Consider the following 23090-nt stretch of genomic DNA (forward strand, 5'->3'; position numbering starts at 1 on the left):
TTCTCAAGTTGTGTAAAGACTTTGGTTAGGGCAGTCACCTCCCTTTGATTCTTAAAATGGTAGGGAACAAATAAATAGCCCTTCTTCGCCATCATTTGTGTACATGATTTGTTTACGGTAAGAAAGCTGCGGGACAATTGAAAGCAGATGAAGTTACACGCGCAATATTTTTTTTTTCTGATGGGTCCCGAAATATCAGGTCAGACACCGCTGTTCCTAAAGACGGCGGGTAGGTCGAGGTGAGCTACATCTACCACAATGCTTCAGAGGAGGAGGAGGAGAGCAGCAGGAAATAAAGCACCAGGAGCCCTTGGGAAAGGGAGGGGTGGCTCATTCCTGCCCTGCCCACCATTAACCCGTTTGCTTTCAGTTCCGAGGCGAGACCCTGCCGGGGAAAAAAAAAACTGAAGTTGTCGCGGAGTTCGTGATAGTTTTTAAGTGTTCGCTCAAAAAAATGCGGCGCCTGTGCTGTGCAGCCCTCGCTTCAGATGGGATCGAACTATTTTTACTTTACAATGCTTAGCCAACCCTTTCAACGAGGCCTGCAATAAACATAATAAATAACGATTAACAATCAGAGAAAACTAAGGCAAAGTTTATCAACAACCAAACATTTCGTCTAGCGTTAAAAATGTAAACCATTTGGCTTTTGCCTCCTCCACTTCCCGATAAGATGGGCGTGAGTGGGAAGGGCTCGGACTCCGGATCCTCCCTCCTCGCCCCCCTGCTGCCACGGACTCTGGCCCTTGAAATATTGCTTTTTCGCCTCCCCCTCCCTTATTTTGTTTTCTCTTTCTTTTTCCTGGTTTTCGTCTCTCTCGGTCTCGGTGTTTCCGGAGGGCGGCCGCTCCCGTACCGCCCCGCCCCTCCCCCCCCCCCTCTCTCTCCTTCCGCACTTTCAAAATGGCCGCGGGCGGCGGCGGCGGAGGAGCAGGAGCCCCAGCAGCGGCGGCGGCGGTTGGGATGCAGGGATCGCGGCCGTCTCCAGCCGCAGGGCCCCGCCGCTGCCCCCTCCCGTGGGAACGCTGAGTGCGGGGGGGCGGGGGATGGCGCAGCATGCCGGGGACACCTGCCCAGGTAACTCCCGCTCGCACCCTCCCCAACTGTTTCTCTACAAATGAGCCGGATTCCGGGCTCCCGCCTCCATCAACAGCAGCAAAAGCAAACTTTTTTCCCCCCAACAAACGCGTCCCCAGGCATGGCCGTGGATCACTTCTCCCGCCCCCAGCCCCATCCAGGCACTTTCTCTCGGGCTTGTGCTTAGTAGCAGGTGGACTGACTCGCTCCTCTCCCCCCTTCCTGAGATGAGAAACACTGGTGGGGGTGGGGGGACCCTCCCGGGGGACCCTCCCGGGGCAGCCTTGGGACGGTGGTAGCAGGCAGGTAGATGCCTGGGGCCCCGGTATCTTTGGCGAAGTCGCGTGATGTCACTGAGGTGGAGTTGCAGGGTGCCTGGCACCGACTGGACCCACTCCTTGGTTTCTGTCCTGGGCCCTTCCGTGTCTGATGCTGGCCCTTTTCCCCCTCTCACGTGCCCATGGTCAGCGACATGTGGATCCCTCTCTGCCAACACACACTTGTCATTGGAAGCATGTGGCTTAACTGCATCTCAGGCTATCGGTCTTGTGGCATGTGGTGCCCCTTCCTATTGCATGCCCTCGGACAGAGGCGCGTGGCTTTGGCGACCATGTGGTCGGTGGCATGCGGCGCTCTCCTCCTGCCCCGATCGATTTAAGTCCTTGGTAGGCGCTCATACTTCCTGCTCACGGGGTTGATAAGCAGCTTTGCTGCTTGACCAGTTTGTTTCTGCTGTGCAGCTCGACAATAAACTGAAAACTACCGGCGCTTTGTCAAATTATGTAGTAGCTGGTGGTCACTGTACTTACTGCAGGTGTTTGCAGGTGCATGCAAAACATTTCTATTTCTGGTACTTTTGCTATGGCTTCATGGCTGTACAACAGGCTTAGATAAGAGTGCATTATCTCGTGAATCCTATTTCTTAATTTTCAGTTAAGTCCTTTTTCACAAGATATGGTTGGATTAGATTAGCTGTTTAGCTGGGTTAATATTCAGAATTTAAACATTTTTACTTAGTCTTTAGTATTCCTTTTATAAAACAGTTTGCTTATTTACCTAAATGACCATATTTTTGTTTGTTTATAAATGCTTTGGATGTTCATGAGTGACTCCCACAATTTGATTTTCTGATGAGGCTACTTTGTAATCTCATATTTAGATTAAAACATTTGTGTGGAATCATGAAACTTAAATTCAGTCAATGAAAATGGTCTCTGGCAATAAGATTCAGTCATTCCAGGTGATACTTTACCTGCACATTAAGGGGCCGATGCAATACGACGCGCGGTAAAACAGTCGCTTGTATTGAGTGCCCATTTTCCTAATGCATGCACGAACACTACTCCTGGGTGCCCGATGTAGCATTATAATGAGCTGCCATGCTGAAAAGGAAGCGCTCAGGATCAATTGTGTGTCCCTAGCGCTGTGCATCGGGCACCCAGGAGACGGTGGTGTGCGGGTTAGGAAAACAGAAGGTCAATACGAGCGTCCGTTTTATCAGCCTATCTTCTGAACCAGCCAAAAAGCAGAGAAAAGGGGTTTAATCTGCCCACAGCTGTGATCTGTGTTTGCTCTAATCCAGTCAGTGTAAGGAGGAAGTTTAAGGGCGACACAGAAACTGTGTACTGGTTGATTTTAGGGAAAGGAAAAGAGAGGAGGCGGGTACGCAATTAGTTCTAGCAATTGATTAGTTCCATTTCAGACAACAGCATGTCCACTAGCTGCAGCATCTCCAGACCGTAACCAACGAACATGGAGCCATTTTGGACCGCACTGAAAGGAAGGCAAGCAAACTTCTTCCAGCCTGTGAAAGTGGAAAAAAGCTGTGTTCCAAAATCCTGCAGATGCGAAATTTGCAAGTAGGAGAAAGCAGAAAATTGCTGCTCGGCTGATGCGCCCTTGACTCACGGGTATGACAACACCAGCTCCGGGGGGCTGGCGTTTAAATTTGACGCGTTCAAAAGGGTGTGTTAGCTGAGCGGCGATTTTCTGCATCTGGGGGGGGGCAATAGTTAATAACCTTATCTACATGGCATTTACATATAAGCACTATTAGCTACACGCGATTTTGGACACTTTTGGACATACTGTTACCCTTTTTTTGCATTGCGTGTTGGATGCGCGTCTTGGACGGGCTAGGCTAACAGTGGGTTAATCTGTGCACTAGCCTGAGTGCATGATGTTGCAGTGGCCTGTAGATATTGGGGGGAGTGGGGGCTTCTGCCTTATGCAGGAAAAAATCCTGTTTAGTCCCCCCTCATACCAGCTGCTAATCTTATCTTGGGTTGAATAATGGGATAGACTATCTTGATATTTTGTGGAGATTTCACATGGGGCAGTGTTTGGAATATGCCCTGTAATGTCAAAGTGAATTCTGCCCTAAAAGTTATAACAAATTTATGGCTTGCAGCAGCTGAATTTATCAGGCAGTTGGTGGCTGGCGTCTACCATGTTTGGGGTCCAGCAACTCTAGTACTTATTATCACGCAGGCTCATTTGGCTATCACTGCTTTCCCCCTGAATCCACTACTGCTGTTGCATTGGAAACTTGCTGAGCCTCTCTAGGGCCCTCTAATATGGACAGGAACCAACGTCTTTGCTGTCTACTTTCAGAGGCAGTGGTGATTTATTTCCAGGTCACCAAATCAAAACTTTTTTTTTTTTTTAGCTTCTTCCTTTTTTCCATTGGGGAAAAAGTGGATGGTGGAGCCTGCTGCTGAACCCCCACCTTGTACCTCTTTTATTTAGTAAACTAGCGAAAAGTCTTTTGGTGTTGCTTGGGTAATCTGGTCTATAACAGCCTGTGTGTATGTGGGGTGGGCCTCTGCCTGTCTGCATGGGGGCCTGTGAGGGTGGATGGCTGTGCCTATGTGTGTATGCAAGCCAGTGGGCACGATCTTCCTTATGTGCCTACGCCTGCCTAGCCTTGTGTGTGGGAGCGCGAGAGATGGTGTGACCGACCTCACTGACCGACACAAGCCCTATAGAGAGAGAAAACCACTAGGCACACTAATGTGGTTCATGGAGTTTCAGTGGAAAGTGCAGGGAAATTCTCATTTAGAACCAGATGGGTAAAGAGGTTAACAGGTAGATAGGATAGAAGGGGATGCAGGAGAAATTAGAGGGAAGGAAACAAGGTATGATGGAGGTTAAGGGAATGAGTTGCATGCTGTAGGGTGAAGTGAAGGTTAGGAGGAGGAACGGTGGCAGAGACGGGGCAGCAATCATACCCACTGATGAAAGGGATGAAATTAATATGGGGAATGTTCAAGGCCAGTGTAAGAGTATTTGGTGCCCTAGGTGAACCTTTGGTCATGCACCTCCCTCCCCCAACTTACAGTAGTTTCAGCACAGCACTCCCTCCTTTGGCTGTATTGGCTCTGGCACAGCCATGCTGCTGGGTTTATACTGCCCCCAAAATTTTGACACTTTAGGTGATCTCCTAGTTTGCATAAGGGAAGCACAAGTCTTGGGAATATGGGGGGGGTGTGCGGAGATCAGAGAAGCAACCTGAGAACCAGGGCACTCCGAGTTGAAATCCCACTGTCACTCCTTGTGACCTCAGGAAGTCACTTCACCACCTAATTGCCTCAGGCCCAAATTTATGGGCCGATGCAATAAAGTGCGCCCAGCCTAGTGCACAGGTTTATGCACGGACGCACATTTTGGACAAGTTAAGTCTAGCACCCGATGCAGTAAGAAGATTAGCGTGTCCAAAATACAGGCCCAAACAACTGCATGATCAATTGTGCTCATCTGTAAGTTCCATGTAGATGAGGCTATTACCCTCCCCCCCCCCCCCCCCCCCCAATGCAGAAATCGATGGGTGCCCAACACACTTTTTAATGTGGCAAATTTAACGCCAGCCCTGGTGCTGATGTTAAGTCAATCTGCGAGTCAAAGGCTCAGGAGAAATTTAAAAAATACAGTCCCCTGTGGTTCCTCCTACTTAGTATTACTGCGATTCTTACATCTATTGCTTGCGGTGTTTAAGAATAAAGCTATGATGTAATGGTTTGATGAAAAACAAAATATTCTGGATGCACTATGTACTCGCCCAATAGACATGCCCCAGGCCGATTTCGCCCCTTGCTATCGAGCTGGTATATTAGACAAAATCGACCTGAAGTGTGATAAAACGGACGCTCGTATAGAGCTCCTGTTGCAGTTGTGGGTGCCCGATGCATTTTGGTGCTGGTGAAGCACAATTGTTCCTTAGTGCATCCTTTTTAACATAGTAGTTCATTTAAATATTGCATAAGGCGCCCAGGAGGCACGGCTGTGCACGCGTTAGGAAAATGGGCGCTCATATTGAGTACCGTCTTAATGCGCTGCGTATTGTATCAGCCTGTTAGATTGTAAACTCTGAGGACAGGTAAAAACCTACAGTACCTGAATGTAACAGGCCTTTCAGGCATGAGCGGAATAGCTTGCTGAGTGGGGAAGCAGAAATCTCAGGAGGTGGTACACAGGGAAGTCAAATTTGGTTTACTTCTTCCGGGCTACTTCCTGATCTTCCTTTTTTCAAGGACCCTCCAGATGGAGAAGGGGTGTCCCTCTTTGTTAAGGAAAAGTAAGTGCCCAGAAAAAGCAATTAAAAGAAAAAAAAAAGTTGGTATAGGATTAAAAAAATCTAATAAGAAAATGCCATACTGGGTCAGACCAAGGCTCCATCAAGCCCAGCATCCTGTTTCCAACAGTGCCCAATCCAGGCCATAAGAACCTGGCAAGTACCCAAAAACTAAGTCTATTCCATGTTACCGTTACTAATAATAGCGGTGGTTATTATATAAGTCAACTTAATAGCAGGTAATGGACTTCTTGTCCAAGAACTTATCCAATCCTTTTTTAAACACAGCTACACTAACTGCACTAACCACATCCTTAATTTTCTTTTTCATTTGCCTTTTCTTAGAATTCCCAGGTTCCCCTCCTCCGCTGTTTCTTTTAAATGTGGGGATTCCTTCAGTGCTGTAAACATTTCTTGCTTCCTAACTTTATTCATCTTAAGTCAAAGGGTGGCCCCCCGTCGGAGTTTGCTGTTTGAAAAACCCGCCATGTGCCCTTCCTCTGGCTGTGCTTTGGTCTCTCTTACTTCTGTGTTCTCTTGGTAAGTCTAACGTAACACGTGACTCTGGGAACATGTTAGTTTTTCAGACGACAGTCTGCAACCAGTGTTCTTGGAGAACTCTTCACTGATGGTGGTCATTTTTATTTCACAATGTTTTACTGCTGGTATTGACATTGGTAGCATACATAAAGTTTGCATGTTTGAAAAGCTTACCTGGCAGCATATGATGGATACTCTGGAGTTGGCAGCAGTCTTCTAAAATCGAGGAGTTTGGTTCGTTTCTTTTATGTTGATTTGTATTTATGTATTTTATGCTTTTATTAAGGCATTTTTGCTATATATTTAAATTTTGATTGTATTTACTATGTTCACCGCTTTGGGTGATTTTTATCCAGAAGGATAAAAAAAAGTCATGTAGATGCAAATTTAATACGAATAAGATTAGCCCATCATTTTGAATTACTTTTGTTTTCATCCTGATTTGTGGCTAGAAGATTCATCAAGTGGCTAGAAGATGCCACCTGACAGGTGGCAGACCTCATCTTTGTGTAGGCTCAAAATACGATATTGCCAGCATACAAGTCCTCATCTAGCTTTACTTCTCTAGTGAGGCTAGTGTGTTAAACGAGAACAGATGTGGGTATATTGAGAGGGAGGTTCAAACTCCAGATGTTTCTCACAGGCAAGCTCATGGACAGGATGCAAAGTTTATTTGTGGTACAATTGTTTCAACTAGTTTTTAAGGTAAGTCTGACTGAAGTACCATTGTCAACCTCAACTTAATTGACCAGATAAGACAAAATCTTTTTGCAATATAAATAAATTGATCATAACTAGTGCATATCTCCTAAAAAGATCACATCTGCTAATTTCTGTCCCTGGTCTTGACTATTTTTTATTTTTGTGCATAAATCCCCTTTAGAGAGGCAACTGTCTTGAAGAATGAATTTCCAATTTGGTTAAAACTATGGGTGGGAAATGTTTAGAAATCTTAGGCTATAGCATTGAGCAGAAAGTAAAAAAAAACTGGTGACCAAATTATATCTAAACAAAGCGAAAAATAGTAACTGAATATTTAGGCATGCATAACTATTTTACCCTTTTGCCATTATTTTTTATTTATTTTTAATTTATATTCCGCTTTTTGCACTTTTTTTCAGCACTTCAAAGCCCCCAGAGGGCTTACAATCTAAGTTTGTCCCTGAGGCAATGGAGGGTAAAGTGATTTTCACAAGGAGCAACAGCAGGACCCTGGCCCCCTGTTTATAGCTCACTGCTCTAACCACTCGGCTACACCTCCACTTTGCACACAGATTGTGTGACTGTGATTTTCAGTATGACTAGAAATTATAATCATGGGTCTTAGGCAGTGCCTTATGTGCAGTTTTTTTGTAAGGTTTTAGAAAATGCAGTTAAAAAGATACTTATCTGGAGGATATTTTTATGCCATTCCAGGAAATAGTGTATTTGGAAAAAGCAGCTGACAATGATTATGTAAATCCCTGACACTGACTCAGCATTTCAAAATCCTCATTTGTGCTTCAGGGCTAAAATTTCATGATCATTTCTGATTTGCACTGCATTGTCACAGAGAGAAGTCCTTTACTGGGGTAGGCTGTTCTTAAACAGTATTTTGCAAAGAGATTCTTATGAAAAGCAAACCGGCTTACTCTTCCTCCCAGCTTGTAATTTACAAACTTGAGTCTAACGGAAGAGAGCTTTGAGCAATGGCGCAATTCTCTTTCTTCACTATGAAGGAACCAGGGAGTGCATCAGGGCTCTGAACTTTACTTTGGCTGAATTTAAGCTCTTAAGCACTATGAGAAAACCAACGGCCTACCCCTGATTATAATTTCTAGACATATTGAATAAATCAGTCGCACAATGTGTGTGCAGTTCAATGGCAAAATATATATGCTGTCATTAAGTACTTATAGTTATACACGCCTGAATATTCTGAGTGACTTTTTTGTTCTTTGCTTAGAAATCTTAGTCCCCAGCTATTTTGCTCTGGGTTCTATTTTCTTTTTTTAATTATTTCCTTTCTTGTTTGTTTTCCCATATTTTTTGCTTTTGCCTTCTTTTGCTCTCCCCTTCTCTCTCCAGGTACACACCTGCTTCCAAATACTCTCTCATCCACCCCATCCCCTCTCCACCAGCTTCTTTTCTTTGGCCCAGTAATAGGTACCTGCCGGATGTAGCCATTGTCACTCTCTGGTCCAGGCCCTGCCGCCATCTCTTCCATGTGTTAGGTGTCTGGGTGACATGGCCCTGGGATTTTTCTAGCCCTAATTAAGTCATGAGGATATGTTGAGTAATTTTCAGAAATAAGCTGCTTTTATTTTTTTTTTTAATTTGTTCAGAGTTCTGCGCTGTAAATGTATGTTCAGCTCAGAGTAGACTATAAGATTTGTAGGAGGCAGGTGTCCCCTTGTATCTGAGAATGTGTGGCAAGCTGACGTGGGGATTCTACAGGCTGCTAAGGCTTTCGACCGAAAAAGAGGTTTAGCTGAACTGACCTCTCCCTTCGCCCCAGACTTGTTAAACTTTATGAAATTCCGAAGGTTTTGGGACCCTACACAGGCTGAATGTCCCTGTGGAAACATCATCCCATGGCTCTTGTACAGTCTGCACTGTATGTGGTAAATTAATTATGAACAGAAGACAGTGTTGCTAGGGCTGGAAGTGAAGTAGGTAGGAGGTGAGATGTATGCTGAGCGCTCTCTCATACAGTAGGAAGACGAGCAGATCTTTTTCTTTGGAATCAGTTTGTTTATTGCGCATCACTAAAGCAGAGAGGTGCATGTTCCTTGAATTTTCTGTTGTCTTGCAGAAAAGCCATGGCTAGTTGTACAGGGCTAGTTGGTAGCTCCGTAAGCAGTGTTGAAGTTTTCATTCGAGTGGGGGGGGTCTCTGCTTGTGTGCATTTGCAGCCCTGTAAGCAGTAACAGACATGTGAGAAAATGAGTCTGTTCCTACATATTTACAACTATTGCAGATACACAGATAGCCGCGTTCTAATTCCAGCGTTGGTGTCTGACAGAAATGTACACACATCCATCTACATGTAGTTAAGTCTGCAATATCCCTTGCTAAATCCAAATTTTGTAGCGTGTAGCCAGATAGACTCAGGACCAATGGGTATAGTGTACTCCTGATAGCAGATGGGAGGCTGATGTCAGCCTACATATACCCGTGCAAGAAGCTTAGCTCTTCAGTATTTCCCAGTCTCCTAAAGCAGGTAGGGACACCTCCACACACTAGAATAATGTTTTAAAACAAAGAAGAAAGAACATTTACCTAAAGAAGACTAGCCCCGCTCTCCTGCGGTGATAACTAAGGGTCCCTCCCCCAGTCAAGAATTCCTGAGATGATTTCTGAGACCCCTCAGAGGCAAGCCTCGGTCCGGCGTGGACTTAGCCCCAGGGCAGCTAAGAGGCAGCGGGTGTTGAATCGTGCGTGGCAGTGAAGATAATTCCCTCTCCCCCCCGCAGCCAGAGACCGCCCGGCACGAGACCGGGAAACGCCGAGACCAGGTAAGGTAGAAAACCTCTTCTAAGTCTCCGAGGCTCGATTAGCCGCACAGATCGTCCCTTCTGGCGTCTGTAAAATCGGGTTGAGCAGCTCCGTCTGGGCTAGACCCCGATCTGGTGCGAGGATCCACACACGTGGAGACCCTCCGGGGGGGGGGGGGGGTGTGTGTGTGTGTTTCGCCATCTTGTCCGCGTGGTTGTCGGCGCCATTTCCCCACCTTGATCGCCGTATTGCGTGCTCTACTGAGCCGTGCGCACATCTGTGCCATGAGCACAGCGGCGCATAAAATGGTGCCGGGCGCATAGCGGTCTGCACAAACGGCCCAAGCGCACAAATACCGCTGTGCGCACAGCGGCGCTCACATCTCTGCCAGGCGCACAAAGTAGTTGCCTGCGCGTACATCTTGCGCACCTGGCACGCACATCGTTGCACCCGGAGCGCACAGCTAAGCCTCCTGGCGCGCTTACCATCATGCACAGACGAGTTTTGAAGCACTCCACGCGCACAAATCATGGCACCGCCGGCCAAGAAAGCCAAGGGACAAGTCCTCTGCCCAGCCTGCCATCTGAGAGCTGCGCAACCTGAAGTGGCCTCCGCCCTATGCGAGCAGTGTGAAGAGGCTCGGGGAACCTAAGCAAGGCCCCCCCACAGCCAATAGAGGGATCCGGTTCCACTAATGATAGTACCCCCGGACCTTTGTATCTCTGACTCGGCGCCTACACAAGAAGGCGCCTCGGGGGCCTCCACCATAACCCCGCCTGGATTCAGTATGGACCCAGGGACTTTTTCTGGGTGGAATTCTTCAAAGGACTGCAAACCTTTTGTCCAAGCACAATTGGTACCGCCTGCGACACAGTCCCAGGCTTCACCAGAAGCACAAGACCTTCCAAGCACCTCTCGGACCTCTCGATACGTAACCCACCTAGGCAAGAACCTCCCTACAGGGGATACAGACACCTCAGGGGATGAGACTGACTCCCTGGAGGAAGGGGAAATCCCTCCAGGGATGGAACCATACCGAACCATGCTGTGATTCTTCTCCAAAGACGAGTTACCAGCTCTCGTGTCTCTGACCCTGAAGATGCTGGCCATTCCAGGCACGGGTACCTCAATGGAGCCAAAGTCAAACTCTGTTTTGGTGTCCCTCCGTCAGGCCTCATGCTATTTCCCAATGTTGCAGGCTGACAACAACTGATTGACCTGGAATGCAATGCCCCGGAGGCCAGCTTCAAAGGAGGACAGGTCTTAGAAGCCCTATACCCCCTCAAACCCATGGCTAAGGAACTCCTACTGTTCCCAAAAGTGGACGCCATGGTCTGCGCAATCTCAAAGCGCACGACCATCCCAGTCGAAGGAGGAGCGGCACTCAAGGATGCCCAGGACAGACGTCAGGAATCCATCCTTAAACAGTCCTTTGATGTAGCAGCTCTGACCCTGCAGATCGCTTCCTGCTGTGCCGTAGTGACACGTGCCTGCTTGCTTCTCTCCAGAGACGCAACCACGTCTGCTGAAACGTTGGAACAGGTAATTATCCTTCCTCACGGATGCGACCTCAGACCTAGTGCGCACCTCAGCCAGGGGCATCTCCTCCATAGTGGCAGCCACAACTATGGCTCCGAAATTGGTCAGCCGACGTGACCTCTAAAGCCAACCTCACGAGAATGCCTTTTAAAGGATCCCTCTTGTTCGGAAGGGAATTGGAGAAGTTAGCCAACAAATGGGGCAAATCCCCAGTACCTCGTCTACCGGAGGACAGGAACAAAAGAAACCAGCGCTCCCCCCCCCCCCCCCCCCCTGAAGAACCAAGGGCAGAGGAGTCCAGCGCTTTAGACCATACAAGAATACATACTACCAAGCACCTTGCACCGCAGGCAGGGCACAGTCCTTTCGGAACAGATACAACAATAGAGGAGCAGGCTCAGGTACAGGCTCCACTCGCACCCCACAATGAGAATCAACAGACCCATCCACAGGAAGAAGCCATAGGGGGCAGCCTAACCCTCTTCTACCAAAGATGGGTCGCGATAACATCGGACAAGTGGGTCCTAACCATCATTCGAGAGGGATACTATCTGGACTTCCATAGCATCCCTCCAGACAAATTTGTGAGATCACCGTGCCACTCCCTCTCCAAGAGGACGGCAGTGGAAATCTCACTGACAAAGTTACTCAGCCTAAAGGCGAACACCTCTGTGCCCAAGCACCAACAAATTACTGGTCACTATTCCATCTATTTTATCGTTCCCAAGAAGGAAGGAACGTTCCGGCCCATCCTGGACCTCAAATCAGTCAATCATTACCTGAGGGTACCACACTTCTGCATGGAAACCCTACGCTCAGTCATAAGGGCAGTACAGCCGGAAAAATTCCTGACTTCATTGGATCTATCCGAAGCCTGTCTCCACATCCCGGTCCATAATGACCATCAACGCTTCCTACGCTTTGCGATACTGGATCATCATTACCAGTTGCGGGAGCTACCCTTCGGTCTAGCTACTGCCCCTTGCACCTTCACCAAAATCATGGTGGTAGTGGTGGCAGCACTGAGGAAAGAAGGAATCCTCGTACATCCTTATCTGGGCGATTGGCTGATCAGGGCAAAATCTACAGAGGAAAGTCACCAGGCGACCACCAGAGTCAAGAATTTGCTACAGAATCTCGGGTGGGTCGTCAACACAGCCAAGAGCTGCCTGCAGCCCTCCCAATTGCTAGAGTACCTGGGAGTCCGGTTCAACACCAAGCAAGACAAGGTTGTCCTTTCCCCTCCAAGGAGAAGGAAACTGAGTCAGCTGTGAAAACTGCTAAACTATGCTCGCCCCAAGGTATGGGACTACCTCCCAAGTCCTCGGTCTCATGACATCAACCCTAGAAGTCGTTCCATGGGCAAGGGCCCATATGCACCCACTACAACGTTCCCTACTGTCACGATGGAACCCGATGTCCCAGAATTACTCCATTCACCTCCAGCTACCAGCAGAGGTTCGGACCCAGTTCCAATGGTGGCTACAGGAAGACCATCTGAGCAAGGGAATAAAACTATCCCCACCGAACTGGATCTTGCTCACCATGGATGCGAGCCTGTGAGGGTGGGGAGCCCACTGTCAGGAACTGATGGCCCAGGGACAATGGGACCAGGAAGAGGCGGGATGGAATAAACCAACTGGAAGCTCAAGCAGTCAGACTAGCCTGTCTATGATTCGGCCACAGACTTCGGGGTAAATCTGTCAGTCATGCCAGACAACGCCACAACAGTTGCCTACATCAACTGTCAGGGAGGAACCAGAAGCCAGCAGGTGTCCCTGGAAATAGACCCCCTCATGGCGTGGGCGGAAACAAACCTGCAAGGGATCTCAGCTGCCCACATCGCGGGAAAAGACAACGTCTCTGCGGACTACCTCAGCAGAGAGAGCCTAGACCCAGGGGAACGGACGCTGTCATCCACAGCCTTCCAGCTGATAGTAAACCATTGGGGAACCCCAGCCATGGACCTACTGGCAACCCGGTCCAACACCCAAGTTCCCAAGTTCTTCAGCCGCAGATGAGAACCACAATCCCGGGGAATTAACGCCCTCGTCCAGACCTGGCCACAGGAAGACCTGCTGTACGTCTTTCCCCCATGGCCACTACTGGGCAGGATCATCCGCAAGATAGAACACCACAGGGGACTAGTATTTCTAGTGGCCCCGGACTGGCCAAGAAGGCCATGGTACGCAGACATGTGAAGACTTCTTGCGGGAAACCCTCTGTGCTTACCTCCACACAGGGATCTTCTCAGGCAAGGACCGATCCTCCACGAAGACCTGACTCTATCCTCTCTTACAGTCTGGCCCTTGAGAGGACTCACCTGAAGAAAAGCGGATACACTAAGGCAGTGATTGATACCTTACTTCGAGCACGCAAGTTCTCCACATCACTAGCTTACGTACGAATATGGAGAGTATTTGAAGCCTGGTGTGAGGACTGTGAGATCCTTCCACTGACAGTCAAAATTCCCAAGATCCTGGAATTTCTGCAGGACAGCTTGAACAAGGGGTTGTCCCTCAATTCCATCAAGGTTCAGGTGGCCGCGCTGACCTGCTTCAGAGCCAAGGTTGTCTGCATCAGCCTATCAACCCATCCAGATGTTTTCCTCTTCCTGAGAGGGGTCAAATAAATCCAACCACCCTTAAAGTGGATGGTGCCCCTATGGAATCTCAATCTAGTACTAGACTTCCTAGCAGGAATGTCCTTCAGACAAATGTGCGTTCTGTCACTACGGCTCCTGACCCTGAAGACTGCATACCTAGTGGCAGTATGTTCAGCCCGTCGCATCTCCGAGCTTCAAGCGCTATCCTGTCTGGAACCGTTCCTCAGGTTCACACCAGGATCCATACAGCTACGCACTGTCCCCTCCTTTCTTCCAAAAGTGGTTTCTCAGTTTCATCTAAAGCAAACCATCTCTCTGCCATCTACAGACTAACACAAGGATTCGGAAGACTCTCACCGTCTTCGCCATCTAAACGTCGGCAGACTACTAGTCCGATACCTGGATAGATCGGAATCTGTGCGAAAGACGGACCACCTATTCGTCCTTCACAGCGGAAAGAAACGGGGAAGCGGCCTCGTGGGCAACTATAGCCCACTGGATCAAAGAAGTAATTAAGGCGGCCTACGTAGAGGTAGGGAAGCCTCCACCTCTACAAGTCCAGGCCCATTCTACAAGGGCACAGGCAGTGTCCTGGGTGGAAACAAAGATGCTGTCGCCTGCCGAGATCTGTAGGGCGGCGACGTGGTCCTCCATACACACCTTCTTCAGGTTCTACCCGCCTGGATGTCCAGGCCCGGGAGGACACAAACTTTGCAAGGGCAGTACTAAGTGGGCCAAGGGCAGCCTCCCGCCCTATTTGGGAGTAGCTTTTGTACATCCCATTGGTCCTGAGTCCATCTGGCTACACGCTAGGAAATGGAGAAATTACTTACCTGATAATTTCGTTTTCCTTAGTGTAGACAGATGGACTCGGCATCTCGCCTATGGCTGCCCCGGAATCTGGAAGACTTGGGTGACAAACACCGAGAATAAGACGCACGGGTAAGCCAGTTATTACCCCTAGTTCAAGGCATCTTAGTTGCCGGGTGTCGGTGTTATTCGGTTGAGTGCACTAGCGGTCTCCAATTTGGAAATCAGTTGAACCAGTCCTAGTTAATCAAGTTAATCAAGTTATTAGAGCACACACATATCCACAATTGCTTTTCGAGGAGAATACTGAAGAGCTAGGCTTCCTGCACGGGTATATGTAGGCTGAGGTCAGCTTTGAAATCTGACTCAGTCTCCCATCTGCTATTAAGAGTACACTATACCCTTGGTCCTGAGTCTATCTATACTAAGGAAAACAAAATTATCAGGTAAGTAATTTCTCCAATTTTACTTAGGGACCAGGATTGTTGGCACCAGTGAATGGTTTGTAAGTGTTTAGTTGTGACTGGTCAGAATGAAGTGGCCAGCCCCATGGCATTATAGTGCAGTTTGCCATAGAAGCCTACAAATAAGGGGCCAGCTTGCTGGCCAGATGGCTATCATGGCAGACTTCGTGGGAGAGCTTTGGTTTGGAATGACTTCTTCTCTTCCCTAACATGTTGCAGACCCTGTTACTCTGCTGCACAGCTTGTGACCGGTCAAGCGTGTCTTGCCTGGTGAGGCTCCCTTTCCTCTTCACTGCCAGAGGTTGCTCATTCCACATGCAGCCTGTAGATGGAAAAAGGGATAAATTCAGTTTTTGAAAGAATATGGCCCGACTGATGCATTGCACTGCAGGATTTTTTGCCTCTGCAAGTATATAGCAGTGATTGTATCCTGGTTCAGCTTGTCCTTAGCTTGATCAGGGCTCTTCTGTGGGAAACCACCCACGGAGCTGGTGCTTTAGAGTTGGAGCACAGAGGAGAAATGGAGAGGATAAGCTTTTGGTTTTCACATTTTATATTTTTGCTATCTTCGGCACCTTACGGATGATTCGTGCCCAATGCCAGCTTTCCATGGCTGCTGATAGGTGCGATAGCACAGCGATTTTGGATGAAACTCACAAAATTCCCAAATTTGTTTTTGTGGAAATCCAGGGTGTTTGTCATTTTATCTGAAAACACCCAAGTTTTCTGTACTGTCAGAGCTACTAATAACTGCATAAAGGCACTACTGTTGGCTGCCAAAGACAGAAAAAGTAAAATGTCTGAAAAACACATGCTCTGTTAATGGAGAATTGTGCCCTTGTTATGGCATCCTTTCGTAAGATACTAGTAAACCATCAAGTTGCCCAAGTGTTGGTCTTTCCTGTATGTGAACATAAGTGATTGATGACATACCTGTTGGCTCTGAAAGTAAAATGTCCCAGTGTTAACACATTTTTTTAATTTTTTGAAGATGGTGTATATTTAATCACAATAACCAGGCTTTTCTTGACATAATCAATTTTTCCTTCTATCATTTTTCTCTGTTACGCATATTATACCGTGCTATGTTCAGTATTTTATTTGGCTATATCCTTTCTATCAAACAATAGGGAACACTGCATCGTTTTTCAAACTTATCTACTATATTTGTAGCAGAATGATGAGGCACGGAAAAAAAAGGGGCGGGGCGATAGTGGGTAGCTGGCCGCATCGTGGCACATGCTATCGCCCCAGCACCACGGGGAAAAAGTGTAGTTATTTCCCGCTGTGCTGCCGGCGATAACGTGAACAACCCACGGCGCTGCCGGGAGATAACTCTGCCCAAACCCTGCCCACACTCCTCCCCTTCCTCTAATTAGAATTATACCGCCGCGATACCGGCACATCACAGAATAAAGAATGGCCCTGTTAGTGCTGTTTTCTTCTGCCGTTGTTAGCATGGTTTTCTGCATTTTGGTCTTAAATCCGATTTGGGGCACTTTTTGGACTTATTGAGCACTTTTAATGCTGGTTCAATTTGCATACCATTAGTTTAAATTGGTGCTAACATTTTACTCCAGTTTTCGTGTGGGTTTTATTATATCTGTCCCTAAATGTGTCACCCATGCTCTGTTTTCGTTTTCAATACAGATTTTTGACTAACAAGATCTTTTTGTTTCTAATTAGTCCTAATTGGGGATTTCTATCTTTTCTTTTCTTTTTAAAGCTTATGGATAGAAGATCGAAGCTTTAAAAATAGCATTCGCATCGGTATCTGCCAAATGGTTTCAGGTTTTGTATTAACAATTTGGACTTTTAACATTCAAACCGTTTCTTCATGACTATAATGGCTGGTAAATCAAATAGTGCTATTCAAGTCACTCAAATACTTGACAAAGGATCAGGTGTACGAAGCATTTTTCCCACAGACATAAAATAGGAAAAACCCAGTCTGGCACAAAATTAGCAAATTAGCTTTCTTTACTATCCCTTATTTAAGATATCAATAAAGCGAAAATGGGTACAACAATTCTACTGAAAAAAAACCCCATCGTTACGAAAGGTTCATTGTTTTTCACCATAAACATGGTTGCATATACTCATTGCTCAGATTGTATTTGAATGCCCCTCTCAACTGTTCCCTGAATTTGTAAATGGAAACTATCTTCAAACTTAACAATTTGTATGTAGTATAATATCCAATGACTGCATAAATTCACATTTAACAAGATAAGGAGTTTGGAAAAATATTAGTAGTAGTAACAGAAAAAGGCCAACTGGCTCATTCAATGTGCACAGTTGTTTTGTCCGCACTGCTAGGGATACATCCCAGTTGCTAACTATAGTGCAGCTTCCTGCAAGGTATATCTTCTGGATATAGGGTAGAGTACCAAGGACGCAAACAGACTGTCCAGGATAAATCTTCCTTGGTATTCCACCCTACTGGGTGAAAGAACAGCCATACAAAATCCCCTCTTATCCCCACCCACACTCCACCTGTCCCATGCCTAGCTACAAAGCTCTGTAATCTAAATAGCCAACAATACTACTGTGGTCGTTGCCCAAAATATCCAGCCTCCTGCATAGCCTGCCAGAGAGAGCTGGTTATGTGAGTGCCTGCATTTTTCACAGTCTTCTAGATATTACAGTACAGGCTATAACAGTTCTACTATTTTAAAAAAGGCAAAAGGGGAGCTATAGTGGAATTTGTGGATTGTAAAAATAAAATGAATTAGACTCTGTTTTGAGAAACATTCTTTAGACTTTAATATTACTATTTTATGTTTCACAGTTAACTTTAGGAAGAAATCATTCTTGAATAAATGAAAAGACTGAACATTACTTGCTATTAGATATATATATGAGAGAGAGATTCCCTAAAATACACTAGTCGCTTTTCTCAACCTTTTAAACAAAAAAAAAAAAGTGAAGGGGAAAAATTTGTTTATTATGCACTATGGATGTAAATAGCTTTTATAATATTCCTCATGAAACAGAGCTGTTAGCCAATGAAGAAGCATTAGTGAATTTTGATTGAGGGTTCAACAAATAACACATTTTCCCTTTCTATATTTTTAATTAAACTTAGAAATGTATTTAGGCATTTTGAATAGGAACACATGCACATTTTGGTTTGAGCCTCAAACTTTTCTTAATATTCCCATTATTAGTATGTCATCCCATAAAACATTTTAAGTCTAATTACAGTGTAGTTTAACTTTAACGTTGAATAATATTAAGACACTTAATTTAACCCTTGTACAAATCCAAGATCTCCGTATCCTGTTCATAAATTAACTCCTCTTCTGGCGATATCCTTTTGCCTTTTAATTGTTTTCTCCTGTTCTTTTCTTTGTTGTCTGTCTTTTCTGGAAAAAAAATATGATCTAAATTCCTGTAGAACATGTGACTCTGAATTCATTTTAGTTTGTTTCTGGTGTCTGAAAACCCTGGGGATTCTACTCAATTAGATCATCGTATCCCCTTCCAGTTGTAGGTTTATATTCTCCTCTTTTATAATCCAATGTCAGTTTCCTCACTCTTATCTCTTACATTTTTTATTTTGTGCTGTTTTTCAAGATTTATTTCTCAATTTCATTTCCAATTCCTTAAATCTGATTGCTTGTTTCTTCTTTAATAGTTCAAGGTTTTTTCCTTGGGGCCAGAGTATTAAAGTGCGTTGGTATTAATGCTTGCGATAGTTGATGCACTGTAGTGCGCTAGTCCATGTTAACCTTAAAACAGACTAATATAAAAATATTTAAATGAATAATTAGATGCTAAAATATGCTAAACAACTAATTTAAAATTACTGCAGAGTAGCACAATTTCTAATGTGTTGTTAGTGCAAAGAATTAAGTGGGACTCCCAGAATTTTGGTTAAGTTTTCATATTGGCATTAATGCAAGCATGCTATATAATGTAAAGACCTGCTTTCAGTGTCTACCGCTAAATGCTTTTACTTATTTTAGTGTTTATTAATTTGATTTAAGAACATAAATTGCCAGTCCAAGATAAAAGTACCTAGCAGGTGCCCAAATGGTAAATAAATGCGTTACTATTTTGCTTTTCTAGTTCTTCATTAAACTTTAGCTAACGGCAGGTTTTAATGCCCTTTAGTACGTTGCCCCTTAATTTGAATTGATTCATTTCCCATGTCCTCTATAACCAGTGAAATGAGGGTCAAAGAACATCTGTTAAGAACTTGACACCATTTCCAATAAAAAAAAAAAATCAGGAGTCTTTACTTTTTTTAATGCAAAATCCTCTTGTGGTCTTTTCTGTTTAAAAATCACTTAAAGTATGCCAGTATAAATCAACTCTTTCTGTTTTAACTTCTCCCACTCTTTATGAATTTTTTCCGGATGAAATGTCCCAGAAACTTTGCATGGTGTTGATATAAAAATGTTTGGAAATTTTTTTTTTTTTTTTTTTGCATCCACTTGCTGTCATGTCAGTCCAGAAATATCTTCAAATGATTCCATAACTGTATTGATAAGAGAGATGATACATTCTTAATATCATTAATAGTACTTTTTCAGGCCTGCTCGAGAGGTTGGCACTGCTATGCACGCAAACAGAGCTTAATTCCCAGGCCTGGCTTCTGCTGCCTGGGCCAAGGCAGTGTTTGCAGCTCCTCGGGGAGGGCATTCCTCCGGTACAATGGGAACCCCTAGTAATCATAAACCATGTTCAGCAGAGAGCCCCTAGCAGAGGACTGGAGCTAGAATGGCTGGGCAGAAAAGTGTTGTGTGGTGGGGGAACATTGGCTAGTTGCAAGTGAAGGCTGATGGAATTGCAACCCAACAGAGGCTGGTTCCGATTGAGCTGGAAGTCCAGAGGAACAGAAGGAAATTTGTGTTTTGTTTTGTTTTTTAAGTTCCAACCAGGTGCAAATCCCAGTGCATCAGTTTTAATATCATAACTAAACAATTTTGTTCTGGCAGCAATATATTTAACAAATGTCTGTTTCACCTTGCATGTATAATTCCTTCTGGGTTTTTTTCCCCCTCTTTCATCGATGTGAACCTGTTTTACCAGTGTAGACTCCCTTGAGGGTAAATAGTTTTGATGCAACATTATAGTTTTTGTGGGTCTTTAACGAAATAGCAGTTGCCTGTGTAATGTACATGATTCTTCACCCTTGCCGATCGAAAACATGGAATTTGCACTCATTCAGAGAAGTTTATTATTGAAATGAGAGGAATCTTTCTGCTTAGTTTCCCTTTTATGTTCACACTTGTACATGCTTAAACTGTGACTGGAAGTAGTTGGATTACCATGCTGTACTTCCCTTGAGGCACTAGGTCAGTAAATTGAATTGCCGCTTGTGACACCCAGTAGCTTATTTCATATTTGTGTATAGCGTATTGCAGATTTTGTCCCATTCATGGAATTGCCATTACAAATACGCTGGAGAAGAACATGTACTTCCCAAAAGTTGCAAATGGCTTTATGAGTTTGTTATGAACTGTTTCAGTGTTCTCGTAGCTGAGGTTGAAGAATTTGCAGAACCTCGAGAGGGTATCCTGAGCTTGTTAGAAATTGAGCAAGGCTAAAGAGTGATGATGCGACTGAAATCTGTTCCCTGGAGTATTTGGAAACCTTTTATTTCCACATTCCATAACGCATGACAAAGTGCTTAAAGCAGAACTTCAATGCAGCCAGCTCTACATGGATATCTGGAAATTAGAGGTCATATTCACACACACTTTTTTCCTGCCTGTTTTGCTAGTGAATTGATACTTTCTGGCCTACAATAAGAAAATGTCATGCTAACAAAATAACTAGATGTTCTGTAATGTTTATAGCACATCATGCTAGTTGCTGATTTTCTAGACAGCAAATGAACATTTGTATATATTAGTTGCGTTTAGCTCACACCAGTTCAAACACTTGCACCTGGCGAGTTTCAGTTTTTATACAGATTTTAAAATAGTACAATCATAAAATCAGCCTACACATACGAAATATATAAACCAGGAGTGGCCAACTCCAGTCCTCAAGAGCCACGAATAGGCCTGGTTTTCAGGATATTCACAATGAAATCTGCATGAGAGACCTGCATACAATGGAGGCAGTGCATGCAGATCTATCTCATACGTATTCATTAAGGACGTCCAGAAAACCTGGCCTGTTTGTGGCTCTTGAGGGCCAGAGTGGCCACACCTGATATAAACAAACCCAATACCAAAGAGCAAATGGAAATATCAAATGAAAACGCAATCTGACCACCAACCCTTCAGATAGATGAAACAATTAACTCCCCCGCCCCAAGGTAAATATTTACTATTCTCTCTCCCACAAATGATCAAAAGCAAGTGGTTGTATTTACTTACAGCTGACTCTTGCTAAAGGCCCTAAGAAACACTTTGGTTTTCAGTAGTTTCCAAAACAAGGCATCTGGTGTCAAACACAGGCTATCAGTGTTTCTCAACCTTTTCAAGTCCAAGGCACACCTACATAAATAAATTATCTAACGCACCAACCTCCCCGGAGCAGGAAGTACGGACATAGAAAGGACTCTTTTGGCTAAAAGAAGAGCTAGGGAAGCACTGAGAGCCCCTCCAGTTCTCTTACAAAGTTAAAAATAAAGGGAGAGAGGGGTCAGCCGCATTACAGTGGACCAGCTCTCTTTCTATATATATACATGCAGGAGAAGGGGGAAGTCAGTGTGGTGCAGGCAGCTGGTTCAGTTGGTTATCTTTGTTGTCTGAGCTCCTCTGCCGCTGCTCCTAGTGCGTCACATCCAGTGCTCAGTGCACGCAATCCCCATCTCTTAGCCTGGGAAAGGACAGATGCAGGAAGGACTCGAGGAGGCTTAAGGGGGAAAGATAAGGTGCTGTGTGGAATGTGGGGCCCAGTTATCGGTGCACAGCATGCTGCCCAATAATTACTTACCTCCCAGGGCTCCTGCTGTAGCAAGGAAGAAGAGGCACGCAAGATTGCATGTCTTCTCAGAAAGGACATGTTTAAGAGCCACCCTGGTGTCTCCTGTTGCTGTTTAGCTGCTGAGAGCAGAGTCCAGGTTCTGGATCTGAGCACCAAGCGGTAGTGACTTTATTGTTGGACAACCTATCAGGTGTGAAGGCACACAGTGTGCCATGGCATACTAGTTAGGAAATACTGGCCTGTACTTCTAAAGGCTGTCCTGACCACGGACAACCGCAACTCATGCAATGTTGGTTTATGCAGTAATGCTGCCTGTGATGACCACAAGATTTGACCTGAAGTTATATCATTCCAGTTGCTCCCTCAGATACCCAACTCCTAAACCCCTCAAAGATATAAAAGCTGGGCATGATATGTTATGTACTCTTTTGGGCCCCAGTGCAACTGAGCAAGTAGTAGGGTCATGTGTTTGTATCCCGCCATTTATAATACAGGTCACTGAGGGCTGAACCAACTACAGACAGTATATATACATTTTGGAAGCCCTATGATAGCATTGCAGTAATTTAGCAGACTGAAAACTAGAGAGTACCTCTTACTTGTTTCTTCCTTATTTGTTTTTCTGTAGCTTTGTCCTAGCATTGCTTTGATTACTGACTGTCATGGAATATGGGCCCTTGGGCTCTGGTGTGGTTGATGCAGGCCAGCGGGCAAACTGGCTAAAGCCCATGCTGACAGCAGGCAGACACACTCAAGCTGGGACTAGGTCTGAGCTTCAGCTAATAACAATCCCCTTTCCCTGCAGGTTGAGCCTTTGTGTTCTGGGCTGGCAGGACTTAGGCGATGATCCTGTAGAGAGCAGTCAGGCAGAGTCCATAGACGGGCGAAGGGCAGGCTGAAGTTGAGCAAGTTAGCATCCAGTCCAAGGTCAGGGCAGGAGGAGAGTAGGCAATGTCTGTCCGTGCAGAGGTCAAGGCAGGAGATAGATAAGGTCAGTATCCAGGCGGCAGTCAGGCAAGGGACAAGCGCAAGGTGTCTTATCAGAAGAAGAGCAGGAAGCAGAGAACGTGGAGTGGGTAGGAGTAAGGCTGGAACAGGACGAGGACTATGGTAAGGC

At 45.5% G+C, this 23090-nt stretch overlaps 1 protein-coding gene across 1 annotated transcript in view; it reads left to right on the forward strand.

Moving 5' to 3' along the window:
- The first annotated feature begins 902 nt into the window (after positions 1-902).
- TBC1D14 (TBC1 domain family member 14) overlaps positions 903-23090 on the forward strand; it is a 229332-nt gene continuing 207144 nt past the window's right edge. The window contains 1 exon segment of the mRNA XM_029591586.1: positions 903-1077. Coding sequence (XP_029447446.1) covers positions 1047-1077 — 31 coding nt within the window. The 5' untranslated portion in view covers positions 903-1046.

This window comes from Rhinatrema bivittatum, chromosome 1 (genome assembly GCF_901001135.1).
Source record: "Rhinatrema bivittatum chromosome 1, aRhiBiv1.1, whole genome shotgun sequence".
Taxonomy (NCBI): Eukaryota; Metazoa; Chordata; class Amphibia; order Gymnophiona; family Rhinatrematidae; genus Rhinatrema; species Rhinatrema bivittatum.